We start from the raw sequence: 17,537 nt of genomic DNA, 5'->3' as shown, positions 1-17,537 counted from the left end.
AAAAAAGTGTATAAGATAAATATAAATTGTATAGAAGAAGTATGACTTTTTTTTAGTTAATACACTAAAAGTGTTTACTTTAAAATTACTTCTATTTTAAACGTGTCTATAGCATCAACTGTCCCAGAGTGAACATCAACTCTGAGATGCAGGTACATCCAGCTGACGAGTCCCAAATAGGACGAAACGCGCGTCCTGGATTCCACTGCTAGCCACTATCCATCATTGCTTACAAATAACTTTACTTTCTTTCACAATTTTAATAAAATTAAATCTCTTATTTAATATCGGATAAATAAATAAATGAAAAGATTCATCAAATGGTGTCAACGCATTAGTCTATAAGGCAAATTTATTATATTACCTTAAATAGCTTGAATACATGAATTTTATTAGATATAAATATTGCACATAAAAATAGCTGACCATGTATCAACCACTTAGGAAACAAAGATAATAAAAGATACAGAAAATGTACACTTGGTTGATATGGTAATAATCAAGATTACTATTAAACAATAGGTGGTTCATGAGAACTTGTAATTACTTTTTTTTTTTTTAATTTTATTTATCTAATTCGCGTATACAACACCAGCGCATAATGTTGTCACACAATTCTCTGATTGAAAATGTAAAAACAAAAGCGCCATCAAACAAAGAGATGATATGTGAAAGTGAAATATGATTGGTCATTGAGCGTGGACAAACAGCCACATCCTAAAGACTATTAAATATGTGGTTTTCTTTCTAATCATTTCTACTATGAATTCATTGTGTGACTGCTTGTAGTTGTAAGGATTAAAGTATTCTCTAGTGTTAATCTGATTCCCTATTTTGGGTCGCGAATCCTAGTTCTGATATAACGTGAGTAGTAGTCTTATTAACGTATTATCGTAATATACGTGTAACAGAGTAAAATATTTCAATCATTCGTTATATCAAAAAGATTATTAGAAAAAATTAATGAATTGAAATGAAAACAAATTTATTACTTTTTTAATTCCGTTGATGATTTCTTGTTCATCTAAAGTATGACGTTTATTTAATTCTTGTGTTTGTTTATCATGTCGTTGAGCTTGTAGTTTACGTTGATCTATAAATCGTTTTGTATTATAATCATTTAATTCGCGTATACGACGATCACGTTCTGCTTTATTGCGTAATTTACGATCATTCATTACGGAACGGTTTGATTCAATTGAAGCTTTAGTTTGTTGTGCTTTCATTTCTTTCACTTCACGATCTTGTATAATGCGTAATTCACGTTTCTGTTCTTCTTGAACCTCTTTCATAATCTAAATATTAAACAAGAAAATATATTTACTCGGTATTGTTTACTTGAACCTTCACAATGACGTGTACGACTGCAATTGATCAGTCTTTTATTGACATATGTTCATCCTATGCAGATTGCATCGTTATTGACCTAATTCACAAGCATTATAAGCAAAGATAGATAGTGGCTAACAGTGGAGTCTAAGACGCACGTTTCATCCTATTCGAGACAAGTCAGATGGGTGTACCTACATCACAGTGTTGATATTCGTTATGTGACTCGAACTCAGCACCGTTCAATTCAAATACCATCACGTTATCCACTTACCTACTGAGTCCTGATAGTCGTCAGCTTATGCAATGGTGTGAAATTTAATTCACTTTTCTATTGGTCGTTCGAATCTTCCTATTGATGTTTAGGATCCCACTACTAACCACCATCCATCTCTGTTTATAATTCAATTTTGAGATAGTTTCCGTGAAAGACTGACCGTAGTTGATGAACCATTGAAAACAGGAATATTCACTGGAACAGATATTCCATTCTAGTTTAATGTCTTCATCAGACCGTGATGAATGGTTAGATGAATGATTGAATTTACAGTCGTCAAGTCTCAATGTGAGACTATTGGTTGTGAAAGGAGCTACCAGGACTCAGCAGCCAAGCGGATAATGTGATGGCGTTTCAGGCGAACGATACTAGATTCGAGTCCCAGAGTGAACATCAACTCTGAGATGTAGGTACATGCAGCCGACGAGTCCCAAGTACAACGAAACGCGCGTCCTGGATTCTACTGCTAGCCACTATCCATCTTTGCTAAGAACATACGTTAACCAAAATACGTAGGAAAACATTTAAACAATAGTACTGGTTAATTCACAAAGAGATTACAGTCGAACAAGTATTGAAAACCAGGAAGCATTGGATAGATTTTTCGTTTTATTGTGGGACTTCTCATGAGTTAGCGTTCATAACTCCGCTAGAGATCGAAGCCAGAATCTCCAATTCTCGGGGCGTGTGCCTAACCCGTAAACTACTATAAATCATTGGATGCCGACTAAGTGGTTTATAGGTGAAGTGCTCTCCATGAGACCTGAAAATTTTCAGTAGATTCGTGAACGCCTGAGAAATGTCGTACTAGGTTCTAAAGCAATGGTATGAAGATGTCAACTTTTATAACAACCCTGAAGAGCATAGAGATATCACATGCCTATTTTCACACATTAACCCAAGGTCAAACAGTAGGCGAGACATTATGTATGAGACATGCTATTTGAGGAAGTAGATTCTGAACTTAACCATGGTCATAACCCCTACATATCCTAGTCTAGGTGAGAAGGAAAATGGTATGATGTGTATCTGTTATTTATATACATTGTAATTTAGTTTAGCATGTAGTTGTTCATGTAGTCGTCTCATGAGTATAGTGGGCTCGGTATACCTTAGGAAGAGCATATAGCAACCTAATCGGTCACCGCAACACAATTTCAAGATGAGTTAATCTATTACAATACTTAGTTTTCAAAGTGTTAGCAATTTATTTTACAAGGAATTTTTACACTACTATAATTTAATATAACTGAACAAGTAAACGACAGAATAAAAATCGAAAATAATTTATATCGAGAATTGACATCAGATTGTAAAAATAAACAGCTGTTTTACGTGCGAACGGTTAACCTCTAGACTATTCAGTCGGAATCCAATAGTGTATATGTCTAACTTCAATCAATTCGAGATATTCTACAGCTATCTTCCATTCCCTCTGGCGAAAAATTCTCACACTCTTTATGGTTGAATTCCACTAGTCACAACTTCTCACTAGAACACATGGAGGAGACCAGTGTTTTTTTATTCTCAGTGGTGGTCAAACCAAGATCAGTTCTTGGTTTAAACAAGGAAAACAGAGAATTTACTAATTCTACGAGTATCAATTTTCATCTTTAGCAAAAGATGAAAATAAAAGACCTACATTATTTTCAAAGTATGATTTGACTGAGATTATTTAGCAAATCATAGATCGATAAAAATAACAGAAGAAAGAGAAAAGAAGCAACACAAGACAACAACGACAAGAAACACTATTTTAAAGTAAAGCGAGAAAGAAATAACAGCATAAAATGAGTTCACTTTATAATTCAAGGCTTCTTAACAAGCTGGAATTGGCTTTAAACAATGAAGTCAAGTTCGAAACAACATACAAAATTTTTGAACTTTATCATTTGAAAGCTGTGTTTGAAAAGGAGTAAAGTACGCTCTCACAGATTTATGATCACTAACCACTTAATTGATAGTATATATAGTTTGTATATTTTTAATGCGTTTCAAATAATTGACAAGCAATATATAAAGCTTTCAGTTAACTTTGGATGGGTTGTTATGATCGAAAGCCTTCAACCTGACGTTGGACATGGTAAAATAATCATAATGGTTTAACATTCTTCCATTACACAGCCATTCACTGACAACGTTAATACAGATTTTGCATTAACTAGATGACCTAATTATGTAACCACTCATTCGTTAAACAATTTACTCATTTAACATCTCAACAGCTAATAATAACACACTTTACTTTTTATGAATTCATTTTCAACATATAAGTACTAATCATTTTAAACAACTACGTTAAGTATATTTTGTCTTTGCTAAAAAGATATATAGTTGTGTAGTTTTTTTTCATTATTACATCTTATTTCTTTCTTAAGAGGATAATACATCGACAACATTTTACTAATTCGAATTTTCATAATAATATTTGTCGCTACTTGATTGATTATCATGGCTTTTAGTTTGCAAACTTTGTATTTAGTGACATCTGAGGACCTTTAGATATAACAGAGTCGTTTCTCTTCAAATGTGACTTCCTGAAAGTTCCATCTTCTCTATTAATATGCGAACTATTAACTTTTAAGTTTTGTTGTATGATAGGCATCCCGACTATTGGGGTTCCTATTCATTGCGTAGTATTAGGAGAATCATCAAATGTGGGTAAATGGAATTTAATGTAGTTTAACAGGAAACTCCAGTAATTTAATCGTTCTTGATAGGATCTTAACAATCTTCTTCATATTCCTAATGTTTTTCGCGTGTTGTTTTGAAATAAAATTCATTGACTTCCTGTATGAAAAACGGTGCTTATTATAGTACTATTAGTAGTAATTTATAAGCTCTGCTGCGGCTGATGAGGAGCTTCGAAATCTTACGAATTCACGCTATTCTCCAAAGATTGTCGTACTTTATTTAATGCTATTAGATGAAACATTAATATTGATATAAAAATAATAAAATATTGTTATTTTTTGTTTTCTATCATTTATCTTACCTTAATTAATAAATCTTTACGTGAATCGAAAAAGCTCAACACTAAATCATAAACTTCTTTCATTTGTGTTGATTTTAGACTACTCCATTGATCTGTATGCTGACGGACAAGTTCACACATCTAAATGAATAAACAAATAATATAAAAACAGAGAAATATATGAATAATTAAGAAGTGATTGTTTCGAAGACAAATAAAACACTAAATAGAATTTTATAGAAATGAAGTTATGATTGTTAAAATGAAAGTTAACAATGTTCATTGATAGATGATAAGCAATTATGATACAAAATGATTATTTATCCAGATTAATTGTCAACATCGACCCCCCCATGGATGGTTTAAAAGCCAAGATAAAAACTATTAACCAGAAGAATAGGTTTCTTTTTACGATAACATTAATAATATGCTTATACAAAAAATACTAACAAAAAATTAAACATGAATAAATAGCATAAGTTGACTGGAGAAATTAGTTTGCTCAATTAACTTCAATAAATTAGGAAATAACTATTAAACTTCATTACAGTACAAAATGGTCTAAGTTCTTTTTTTGTTTCACATCTGTACTGTTTTCGATTGTACAATCTAATTTGTGGATTTTATAGATATTTAACTTAAGAGTATTTGATTAAAACCAATCTGAAATTAACAATTGTGAAAGAAATTATCATAACATAGAGAAAGGTTGAAATGAAAAGAATTATTACCCAATCAGTAGATGTATTTGGATACAACTGAACTGTGAGATTCATAAGCAAGTGAAAATAAATTAATGACAAGGTTCAACTATGTCAGGAGGGGGAACAGCTATCATCTATGGTAATAATGATATTAAATAATTGTCGAGTTAAATTATGGATTAAATATAAAAAATCCAGTGTTTTATGTTTATCGATTGAGTTAAAATAAGTAAAAAAAAAACACTGAATACTTAATTCAATGGTCTAAAATTAATGGGCTCACAGTGAGACTTGACGACTGTAAATTCAATCATTCATCTAACCATTCATCACGGTCTGATGAAGACATTAAACTAGAATGGAATATCTGTTCCAGTGAATATTCCTGTTTTCAATGGTTCATCAACTACGGTCAGTCTTTCACGGAAACTATCTCAAAATTGAATTATAAACAGAGATGGATGGTGGTTAGTAGTGGGATCCTAAACATCAATAGGAAGATTCGAACGACCAATAGAAAAGTGAATTAAATTTCACACCATTGCATAAGCTGACGACTATCAGGACTCAGTAGGTAAGTGGATAACGTGATGGTATTTGAATTGAACGGTGCTGAGTTCGAGTCACATAACGAATATCAACACTGTGATGTAGGTACACCCATCTGACTTGTCTCGAATAGGATGAAACGTGCGTCTTAGACTCCACTGTTAGCCACTATCTATCTTTGCTTATAATGCTTGTGAATTAGGGCAATAACGATGAATCAAGCTAATATTGAGGTAATACACACAGTCCTAAATATCAATGGGAAGATTCAAGCAACCAATACAAAAATGAATCAAAGTTGGATGTTTTTCCTGCAACTAGCCGATCGAAATTAACCCGTAGAAAAGTATTGAAATGCTGGTGAAATAATTACATCTCAGGCAAAAAAGAAAGTTAAGTCTCATGATCATATACAGAATAACATTAAAAGCTTTAATGTTGTCACATAACATCAGAAAAAAGATGAATTATTTTTTTAGCGTTCATAAATGGGTTTAATGTTATCACAACCCACCAGACATCAATGAAATCAAGTTTAATGGAAGTAATATCAACGAACAAATTTTATGAATTATATTCCAATTAGTGACAATCACAACAAACTAAAAAAACAAACAAACTATTATCATTCACCATAGAAATTACAAGCTGAAAAAGTTATATACCAATCAAAGTATTTAAAAATGATACTTCACATTGATAAAATTCTATGATGATGCATTAAAATGTTCTAATGAAAAAGAAATATATGAATGAAACTTTCAAACGTATGAAAATTCTGTATTATTATTATTATTATTATTATTATTATTATTATTATTATTATTATTATTAGTCAATTATCAATTATGTAATTTTCATTGTACAATAATTACATAATATGATGAATTGAAAATTTTCAAATTAAAAGAAGAAAAAACAGAAACCATTGCATCAATAATTTTTTCATACATAAATGTTACATAATTTCACTGATTGAAATCATGAGTCAATTGAAGCTAGACCACCATGGAAGCACTGGACGGCCGTTTCGTCTTAGTATGGGACTCCACCCTCGAGACTGATAGGTCCTGGGTTCGAACCGCGCGGGATGCGGGATCGTGGATGCGCACTGCTGAGGAGTCCCATACCAGGACAAAACGGCCGTCCAGTGCTTCCAGGTTTTCCATGGTGGTCTAGCTTCAATTGACTCATGATTTCAATTGGTGAAATTTCTAAAATCTCCACAAAACCCCTTCTGTTACATAATTATTTGCCCGAAAAAATATATACATCTATAAGTTATTGGATTATTTAAAACAGTTCCTTTTAATATACACATATGTCATTTACAGTGATTTTTAAAGTGTTCAAAATGGTATAAGGAAAAAACACCACAAGTTAAGCAAAAAGAAATGTAGCGACATTTAAAAATTTGGATGTGAATAGATTGTATATGAATTTGGTTTAAATGATTTGTGTGTGTGGAAATACAAACAAAATCAGTAAATCATTTAATAGAATAATTTATTATTATATTATTATTACTTAAATTATTTGTTATCAAGTTAATATTGTGGTTGATAGTGGAATCTAACAGTGGAGTTTTGTTCCACTTACGATTCTTCAATTGAATGTTAAAGTTCACATTAAAATTAAAATCATGTACCTTACGTTTCAAACATCAAATGCATTATCTACTGAGTCTAGATAATCACTAGCTTGTGAGATCGGTATGAAATTTATTTGTAACTATCATTAGTTTTCAGTTGATGATGCTAAAGAAGAAAACTGACTAGTCTCAAATAAGACGAAACATATGTCCTGAATTCAAATTTTAGTCACTATTCGGTTTTTGTAAAAACTTGGAACTAAATGTCAATAAAGAGACAATCCAATTAAAATGCATCTATCCTAACAGAGACTGATCGATAGGATAAGATGAAAAGGTCAATCTTCGTTATATCAATCTAATATAAATTTCGTTCTGGTACAACAGGTGTGAAATCTGTTTAGGTCAATATCTTTTGTATCAATTCAGTATGGATTTTATTCAGTGAGATATATATATATATTCTCTATATAAAATTCAGTGTGAACTACATTCAGTATATATATATTGTAGAACCTCAGTGTATTTTATTTCTAAATGTTATATTCTTAAATAATCAATAAATGTGTGTAAAAAGTGCATTACATAAATAAATTGTTTTTGAGGGTCAGTCAATAAACTCTCCAACTGCATCTGTTTTCATATTCTTATTTTGTATCGTAAACATTGCAGTGGTTACTGATTTCAAATAATAAGAGTAGGACTTAAGTAACAACACTAATCAATTTTAATCTTTAATATTAGCAACGGTAACACACAAACACAAATAAAAAAATTTTAAGTTGTAAAATAAACTATTTAACAAGAAGATACGTGTATAGCACAATTTACGAGTTTCATATGATATGATATAACGGGAAGAAAAGTTAACATTTGATCGGTTTGCTCATTATAAGTTTTGTTCAACATTATTTCCGTTTTAATTCAATGTGATGGTTACTCAATGTAGTATTTGTTTCTGTTTTCCAGTGTGATCTTTTATTCTCTATGACATACATTATTCTTGTATTCCATTCACATAAACTATGCTCAGTTTGTGATTTGTTATAATTCTAAGTATTTTTCATAGATGTGATTTCATCCTAATTATTAATGAAAAATGGGTGTACGAATCAATATATAAATGAGTGTATTTTTGACTACAATCGTCGTTGTTGTGTTTTGATGGTTAATGAATAATCACTTATACCAGTCTTTGTGTTCTTACACACGCAGCGTGGGAATTGCAGAGGTTCCTCATTTCGAGTATAAGTAATAAGCGTTTCCGAGATAACAATCAGCAACGACCAGATATAACAAGTATCGTTCAATCCACAAGACCTCTTATTGTTATTATTATTAACATTTGTATGATTCTGTTGATTCTGTTTCGTTCATACTAGTTGTCTTGCATTGTCCTAATGAAAAATGTGGAAGTCTGAATAGATATAAATAATTTGTCCCGGAACTAATATTGACCTGCACTAACCAGCTATCTGGTCAAGTAAGTTTCTATTGATCAAAGCTATTAATAATTTATCACAGGTGGATATAAATGTAATTTATATATATACATATATATATAGGGAGATAAAGAGGCACTTTGAATTGTCAAGTTGAAAACTAACACATTACTAACCTGATTATGATGTGTATCTTGTAAAGCAGCATTTTGTCCATTTTCCCTAGAAAAAAGAATGTTGTAGAAAACATTTGTATTTAGTAAATTAAAAATAGAGAAAATTAACTTATTACACAAACAACAATACACAGCAAAAACAAATGACTGAAGATAAAAAGAGCTTATACCTCCCATTCATTAGTCTTTATATAATGATAACTGGGTTTAGTGTATGTCAATGTATTTAAGCTATTTAATTACATGTTCGTGGCAATTATCTTTACAGTAGGATTTAGAATAATGAAGTGAGAGAAAGTTTGACTTCTTAAGATCGGTCATGGCTTATATTAGGATTTGAGTAGAAGTAAACTATTTGAAAGATGTAATCATGTCTTAATTACTAAGTATCATAAAATTTAAGTGTTTAAGATGAAATTCAAAACATACATTATTGGAAATATAACAATCCAAATGAGATGGCAATATGCATAGTTTAAAACAACTGACTGATCTTAATTAGACAATTATTGAGATTTATGTAGTATTTCTAAGCTCTTTTGTCCTGGTATAAGTCTCCAGTGAGATCGTGGATGCGTACTGCTGAGGGGACCTATACAAAAATAAAACAACTACTTAGTTTTCCTGTCCTTCAACATCTATTTGACTAAGATCAGTTCATGTTGCAAAACTATAAAGATTCAACAACCCCCGCAATTCACCGATACTAAAAATAACAATATATCCACAAAATTAATCATTTAAGTTGATAGAATTAATTTAATTTAATCGTAATATTAAATATATAAATATATTCGTAAACACTCGAGCGATTGAAATCAAGCAATTCTAACGTTTCTCTTGATATATATATACATATATATATTCTTGTTACGTGATTATTAAGTATCTAGATTATCATATATTCATATTCCTTGTGTTATAAGCTTTCGGTTGACCCATTAACAGATGTTAAACGAATTACTATTCTTAATATATTTCCAGTTTATTATTCAGTTTCCCTTCCTCACAGCCACTTTTCGCTCGATCATATATAATTATTACTTCATTTAAGATGTAATATGGTCTGGTCTACTTGTATATAAAGCATAATTGTCTAGAATATAAAAACGATCTTGAACTGATGATCATTGGTATTATGTCGTTCCTCTTCGTTCAAGGCTACTTTAGTATTGGGTCAACCAAAAAGCAATTTAATGAGTTTCGGCGAAAAAATATTATAATGTAACACGCTTAAAAAATGTTATAGTAAGTCAAAAAGTCATAACTGTGTCGCATGAACCACATCAGCACAATTAATTATCTTAAAATAAATCAAAGGATAAAAAGGATGTTTTATAAGAACAAAGCAATAGACAAATAAAAAAGAAAAACACACAAAACAAGTATAACATATAAGTAGTTTGATCAACCAGAAATTACTTCAAAAATGGATGTATGCTTAACAAAAAATGATAACAATTCCAAAATTCAATTATTAAATTATTATCTGTAGCTGAACTACATATGCAGATTGACTGTTTTGTAAATTTATTTTTTTTCTGCATAGTCTACAATATAGACTGATGTTAGATAAACGCTGCAAACCATTTCACTTATTAACCGTAGCTAAGTTATATTCTGCTCTCAGATTATTAGAAATTAATTATAAGCGAACTTTTCAGATATCGAACCGTAATATTTTAGTATCGCATATAATGTGGTTTTCCATTTATACTTCTTTTTCATCGTGTGAATCGTCTGTTCAATGATGTGAATTTTCGAGTCACGTATAGAGAAGGATACATGAACTGTCGTATTCACTGACTTCTGGTTAGGTAAGAAACTCTACGAAGGCTAACAGAGTTCACAAATCATACCACTCACTTAGGGCACTCATATTATTGGTTCAAGCATGACAGTATACAAGGTTCTTCAGTAAACGTTCGATGCGATAAAATACATTAGCAATCTTTTTGAGAAAGTTTCAAATACTTTCTCAGTGAGAAGAAAGCTTTTTACGAGAACTAACATCACTTGGTGAACTATTTTTCGACAACACACACACAGAAAGAGAGAAAGCATTGGACAATTATTTCATCCCATATCGAGATTTATCAATCATATGTTGTGGGTGTATGTCCAGTCTACACCTACTCAATCACGCAACACTTATACACACTTAACAGTTTATTATCGAATAAAACAACAGGGAGAAATTTTGAAATGAAGAATTCATCGGTAAAAATAATGTTGTTTACTTGTATCCATTTTTGTTTATTGTTTAAATTTTAACAATAGAGTGATTCCATTATCATATTTTACTTTTCATCCAGTATGCACACACAAACACACTGATCTGCTTTAAATGCTATTGTTTTGTATGTAATGAAAGCAATATATATGAGCAAAAATAAATATATAGCTTCAAAAATAAGTAGTACGGAGTATTATCAACATAATCTTTTGCAAATTATACCGTCACAAAAAGGTATGCTAAAATATCACATGAAAAAATCTATCTTTTATACATATATGTAAATATATACTACTGAAATCACCAACCATAACAGTATCCTAGGAAAAATAGTTTTGAACTGACGTATAACATGTATTCTTTATGCATCATTCCATGTAGGCTTCAGAGAATCAAGGAGAATGTGAGGGGAGTTACAAGGCTTTTTTCAGTCTTTCTGCTTCCATGTGAGCACAACAACAATCTAATTGTTACTTCAATGTAATTTCTATAAATTAGGCTACTATAAGTATGAGACATTATTCAATATAAAATTGTTTCAATATCACGCCTTAGCGACGAAACAAAAAAAAATGATATAAATGATAAACACACACAATAACAATAATATATATCGTCAAATTATGTACTTCTGACTATAACTGTTATCCGTTTATGAATATTTAGTTTTGTTACAGTATTTTTATTACAAAACAACTATTATCATGTGTATATATTACAAATGGTATAAATGTATATTGACTTAAGTGAATTTTTATATTAAAAAAACAAAATCAGTGTTGTAAAATGCAACTCAACTTAATTTACATGCATGTATACCAGTTTTATGGCTCTCGTAGTGCTAGTTACTTAGGCCGTACTCAGAGACGCCTATTTTTGTATGTTCTAGAAAATATACCTATATGGTGAGGATATTCAGTAATGAAGTTAATCAACAGAACTATACTTTCTCACTTAATAGATCGAGGACATTATATAAAAATCGATGAAGCCTTCTTGGTTCTGTATCATGTCCCAAACAATCTATCTAAAAAAGCAAGATTACGCCTCTTTTACATAGGACAAATCAATAGGATTAACTCCAAACAACTGAACTTATGCATTAAAAGAAGTATATTCAACCGTTCTGCTTACCATAATCGATGATTGCTTCATCTCGCACTAAAATCATATAAGAGACCCTTACTTCTAACTCCTTTTCATGTTTATTTCTGCTCTCCTATACCCTTAATTTCCATATTCATTCATCTCAGTTTTAAATAACATTTATCTTAACACATGAAATTGACATTACTGACCTAGTTAAAACCTAACTGGTTCAAAAGTTCACTATTTTCAATATATAACACTGTTTAATTCACTTATTTACATAGTTCTTATTTTGGACATTGCGAGACAATAATGATGGATTTATAATTATAGAGTCCGATGACTAAGTAATTTAAAAGGATTGTTTTATCAAGCCTCCTTTCTTTTGAATATCTTTAAACTTATGTATGATTAAGATATTGACATGTTAGTCAAAAAAAAAATAAGCATGGCAGTCAAATTCCAGTATCATAGGGTGGTAAATGATCTACAAAATCCGAAACCTACAATCACTTGTTTAGTTTTGTGTGAAATATGTGATTTATAAGTGCATATTTAATACCACATAAAACAACCCTCTCTTTACTGATCAGTTCTACTTATTTTACATTCATTTCTTCTGGATGTTTCGTCAATAATATAACTTCATTGTAAATGATCATTCGGCATACATTATTCATATCAAATCAGCCAATCGATCATACAACCATACATCATACTTCGTTATAACTGTAATAAACATTATACGTAAAAAAACAAACAAAATTTATTAGATATGGAGAATAAGTTTATATTAGTTATTCTAAAGCAAGAAAAAGCCGAATCTACTTTTAAATATTTCACAAAATGAAATGTAAAATATTAATTGTATTAGGCCAAAAAAGGTTATACCAGTTATCTACTGAACTGATGTCATAAATGTGTCAGATGCCTTTTGGAATTTCAAAGAAATTATATTGTATTAAAATAAATTGATAAATAAAGGAAATTCTGTCATCTCAAAACTACTAAATATGAGGTGAAAATTTAAATAAAATATTATCCAGTAGTCATAATCAAAAAGAATTAGCAATCGAGTCCTTTTACGGAACTAAAATATGGTGCATAATATGACATGAATGACAACTAACAAGTAACTATTGTCCATATCAGAGAGTGATATTCATCAAACATAGTTCAAATCAAGGAAGCACTGGATAGCTATTTAGTCCAAATTCTGAGCTCCTCACTAGTATACACCCATGGCCTCATTGAAAACCGAAACCAGGACCTTCAGTTTATGTGATGAGCACCTAACCATGGGACCACGGAGTCGGAATCCAATGATTTACATGTAAAAACATCGCGAATTAAGAAAGTTAAATATCTGGATACCAGCTTAGTTACTGAAGGGTTACGTGCTAACTTAAAAGCCTGCCAATCCTGGTTTAACACTCCAGTTGGGTCGTGTATGGATGTACTGTCGAGGAGTTCCATAATAGGACAAAACAACCGTCCAGTATTCCCCCATTCTTAATGGCTATCTATTATTATTATCATCAGCTTTATTCAATATTATATTTTTGGTACAATATAGAATTCTCAGCGTAAAGTATTTCAACAAGTTTTCGTTTCTTTCTTCTTGGTCGGTCCTGGCGATAAATATTGAGTGATCGCCAGTTAGATATTAGCAGTTCAGTAAATGAACATCTGAATAATGTGCATTCTTTCCGTTGTATATTGCCAGCAACCACATTGTCTCTTATTGAGTTTTTTGTAATTTTGACAACGAAAGGTTGTACACTTTTCAGAAACGCAGCAGAATAGGTTATGCGATTAATAAACATAATGATATATTGAAACAAACAAAAATAGAAACTTGTTGAAATATCTAAATGGCAGGAACAGGTAGCCCAGATGCTCAAGCAGGCCGCCCTTGTCGTCATTCTGTGATCTGAACTATGAAATCCGACAATCCTTACAAACCTTCTAAATTAAGAACAACTATTATTATTCTGACTTCAATATATCTATTGAAGAATGAAATTAAAAAACAAAGCCAGAGAATTATAAAGCAATGTTTATTACTCTTGTTTAATGTTATAAAGGACGAACTTCCTGTCTTTCAAGTCTAAAAGATGGTTGAATTAAAAACTATAGTGATAATTAAACAATAACAAGGAGATGTATCAAAAATATTTGTATCAATCAAAACTTTATTATTATTTTACTTAAAATGTTTGGTTTTCAAAAGATTGGAATCATTAAACCGAAGCATTAAAATATAACAAACAGACACGTTAGAAATAAACAATTATATATATATATATATATATATATATATATATATATATATATATAAAGTTCAGAAAATACTGTTGATTATATACAATCACAACAACCGAGTACTCCTAGAAAAAAGCCGCTTAACTAGAGAAAAACGTAGGCGATACAAAACGATACAAATGAATCGTAAAACAGAATAAGATTGAATGATACAAAGAGAGAGAATATAGGCGTAACCGATTTATTAGGAATGTGAAGAAAAGATTATATTGAAAAATTATATTTATTATACAAATAAACTTATTCAAAATAATACAAGAACATAAAAAAATATCAATTGGTTATTTGTTAGAAACTGTTTGTATAATCGGCTAAAGCACTCAGATTTCAATCACTCAATTATAGAAACTCAATCAAGAAATTTCGATCTACTAATGCAGTTGAATACTAACGAGAGCTATCACATTTAGAATGGAGTGCTGAAATGTGAAGGTGATTGTAACTTCTCGGTTCTCTACACTATGGGACGAAACTCCTTTGTGAAAAATGTGGGTGAGAAACTGATTTAGGAGTCGTCTCGACGACTTAGAAGCGTGACTTCAGTGCTCAAGAGACAACTAATTCACGTTGATAATATACGGACTTTTAGTGAGTAGTTTTATATGCGTTAGTTAGATAATTTCAGAGCTTATCACCTGTGATAGAGATTCTTGGGGCTAGGTGAGGTGTACTGTTTTTAGAAATGAAATTTTCTGAATGGTTTTGCATGAACGTTGAGTTGTTAGAGCTTCTGAGAAACGTAGAAATTTGGCCTAGCTCTGGTTGCTTGCTACTCGGAAGTTTGTACTGTATGTCTTTCTATGACTACAGTTCGATAAGATTCACTGTCGAACTCCTTAGTATGTATTCATAGTCTTTTTTAGATAGATCTTTCTTCTTTGAACATACTTGTTATTCCAAGTACAAGTAAATAAGTCGAGTAACCATTAGTCATGTATCTAAGGGATATTCGTTGAAGAAGTCTTCTTGTTACATGAGATAACCAAACTGTCTGGAAGTAAATCAGAGCAATACAGGCTTTTAGTCGATGACTATTCTATGAGCTAATATCATCTCGCCTGAATGAAAAGTTGACAAAAACAATTTTTTACGATAATCGTATTGTTTAGATTGATTTAAATTCCATGTTAATGAACTTTATATAAGGATTGTTGTTGATTAAAGTTGTGATACTTTCTACTTAATTGTCTTGTAACTGATCCGAGGTTAATCAACTAAGATTATAATGTAATTGAATAATTCATTTTTAAAATTACTTATCAGTTTGATGAACCTTACAATAGACTATTAAACTGATGGTAAGTAGCCTCTATCTAAATTTTAAAAGTTCACCAGTCAGTTTATTCATTATTCTCTATTGTTCTCGTGTAAAGAGAACAATAAATACGATGTTATTATACATAATTAGTTTTCTTTTTCGATAGAAAGTAGCATAAATATCATTGAAATAAAGTGATTAATATTGGAAATAACAAAATTCAACTTGATAATGATCTACTCGTGTTTTCATTTGATTTATACTTCAATATATCAATTCATAGAATAATATGTCAATAGATAGGCCAAAGAACACATTACGTCGGGAAATTGAAGCAGATATGAAAACGATGAATAACAACTGGAAGGAGCTGGAAAGAATTGCACAGGACAGGGTTGGATGGAGAATGCTGGTGAGTGGCCTACGCTTCTTCACGAGGAGTAACAGGCGTAAGTAAGTAAGATTTAAAGAAGAAATAGACTTGCTGGAATTCACCCACAACTTGAACATTCTGACAATATCATTAAAAATACCTTTACTGAATAATATAATTTATCAAAGAGAAAATAATCTGCTGTAAATGAATTTTATTACCGGAAATTCTATTGATTCATTTTATTATGAGATTTATTAGTTTCTAACTTAGAACATTTACAATTCTTTATTGAATCGTATCTTTAGTCATACTAATTTCAACGTGTATAAACATTTCCATTTTAGAATGTTTCCGCTTTTAAAAATAGTTTCATCTAAAAACTGACACACACTTTTGAGAAACTCGAAAATTGTAAAAATTGTTTACTTGCATTAAAATCTTAAATAATAAATTGACTACGAATGATTAGTGTTATCATAGATCAGATAATGTTCTATTAAAAACCTGCAACCTATAAAGTTAGTTTATATTACTGGTAATAAGACAGTGAATTAGCTGATGATACTGAATGATAATTATGGTAGTCAATCACAAACTGATTGAAATCAAAGATCTTAACTACTTCAATTTAATCTAATCGATCTGTTCTGTAGACATAATGGTCGTTGTGAGAGACGTCAATCAAATAATTCGACCCTAGATTTATATAATTTTGTGTGAACTTTTAAAAAGTTTAAAACAAGAATAGAGTCTAAGGTTTCGATAAAAATTCTTTAATTAATATAAAAATTGATAAGAAAACTTAACTTGAGAACAAATAAACAATTCTTAAATTAACACTAAACGGTGAGAAGTGTATTGAAAGAGGAGGGTTTATCAATGAAGAAAATTAAACTGTAAACACTCGATAAGATTTAAGCCTTGACTAACAATGGAATACAGAACGCGCGTTTCACCCTACTTGGGACTCATCAGCTGGATGTTCCTGCAGCCCTGAGTTGATATTCACTCCATGACTTGGACTCAGCACTGTTGGCTTCAAACGCCATTGCGTTATCCACTTAGCTACTGAGTTCAGATAGCCACTAGCTTGTAAATGGTGTGAAATTTAATTTATTTTTGAATTGGTTGTTTGAATCTTCCCATTGATGTTTGAAGCGAACAGTACTGAGTTCGAGTCATAGAGTGAACATTAACATTGGGATGCAGGA

General features: G+C 30.7%; 1 protein-coding gene across 1 annotated transcript in view; it reads right to left on the bottom strand.

The window, feature by feature from the left end:
* The window catches only part of PLCB4_1 (1-phosphatidylinositol 4,5-bisphosphate phosphodiesterase beta-4), a 129,081-nt gene that overhangs the window by 2,902 nt on the left and 108,642 nt on the right, over nucleotides 1-17,537 (bottom strand). The window contains exons 26-28 of the mRNA XM_051215053.1: nucleotides 9,043-9,088; nucleotides 4,602-4,721; nucleotides 993-1,295 (exon numbers count right to left, since the gene is read on the bottom strand). Coding sequence (XP_051068234.1) covers nucleotides 993-1,295; nucleotides 4,602-4,721; nucleotides 9,043-9,088 — 469 coding nt within the window. The remainder of the gene's footprint in view (nucleotides 1-992; nucleotides 1,296-4,601; nucleotides 4,722-9,042; nucleotides 9,089-17,537) is intronic.

Source organism: Schistosoma haematobium, chromosome 2, assembly GCF_000699445.3.
Source record: "Schistosoma haematobium chromosome 2, whole genome shotgun sequence".
In the NCBI taxonomy this organism is placed as follows: domain Eukaryota; kingdom Metazoa; phylum Platyhelminthes; class Trematoda; order Strigeidida; family Schistosomatidae; genus Schistosoma; species Schistosoma haematobium.
Note: the sequence above shows the minus strand (reverse complement) of the source record. Positions and strands in the feature narration are given on the sequence as shown.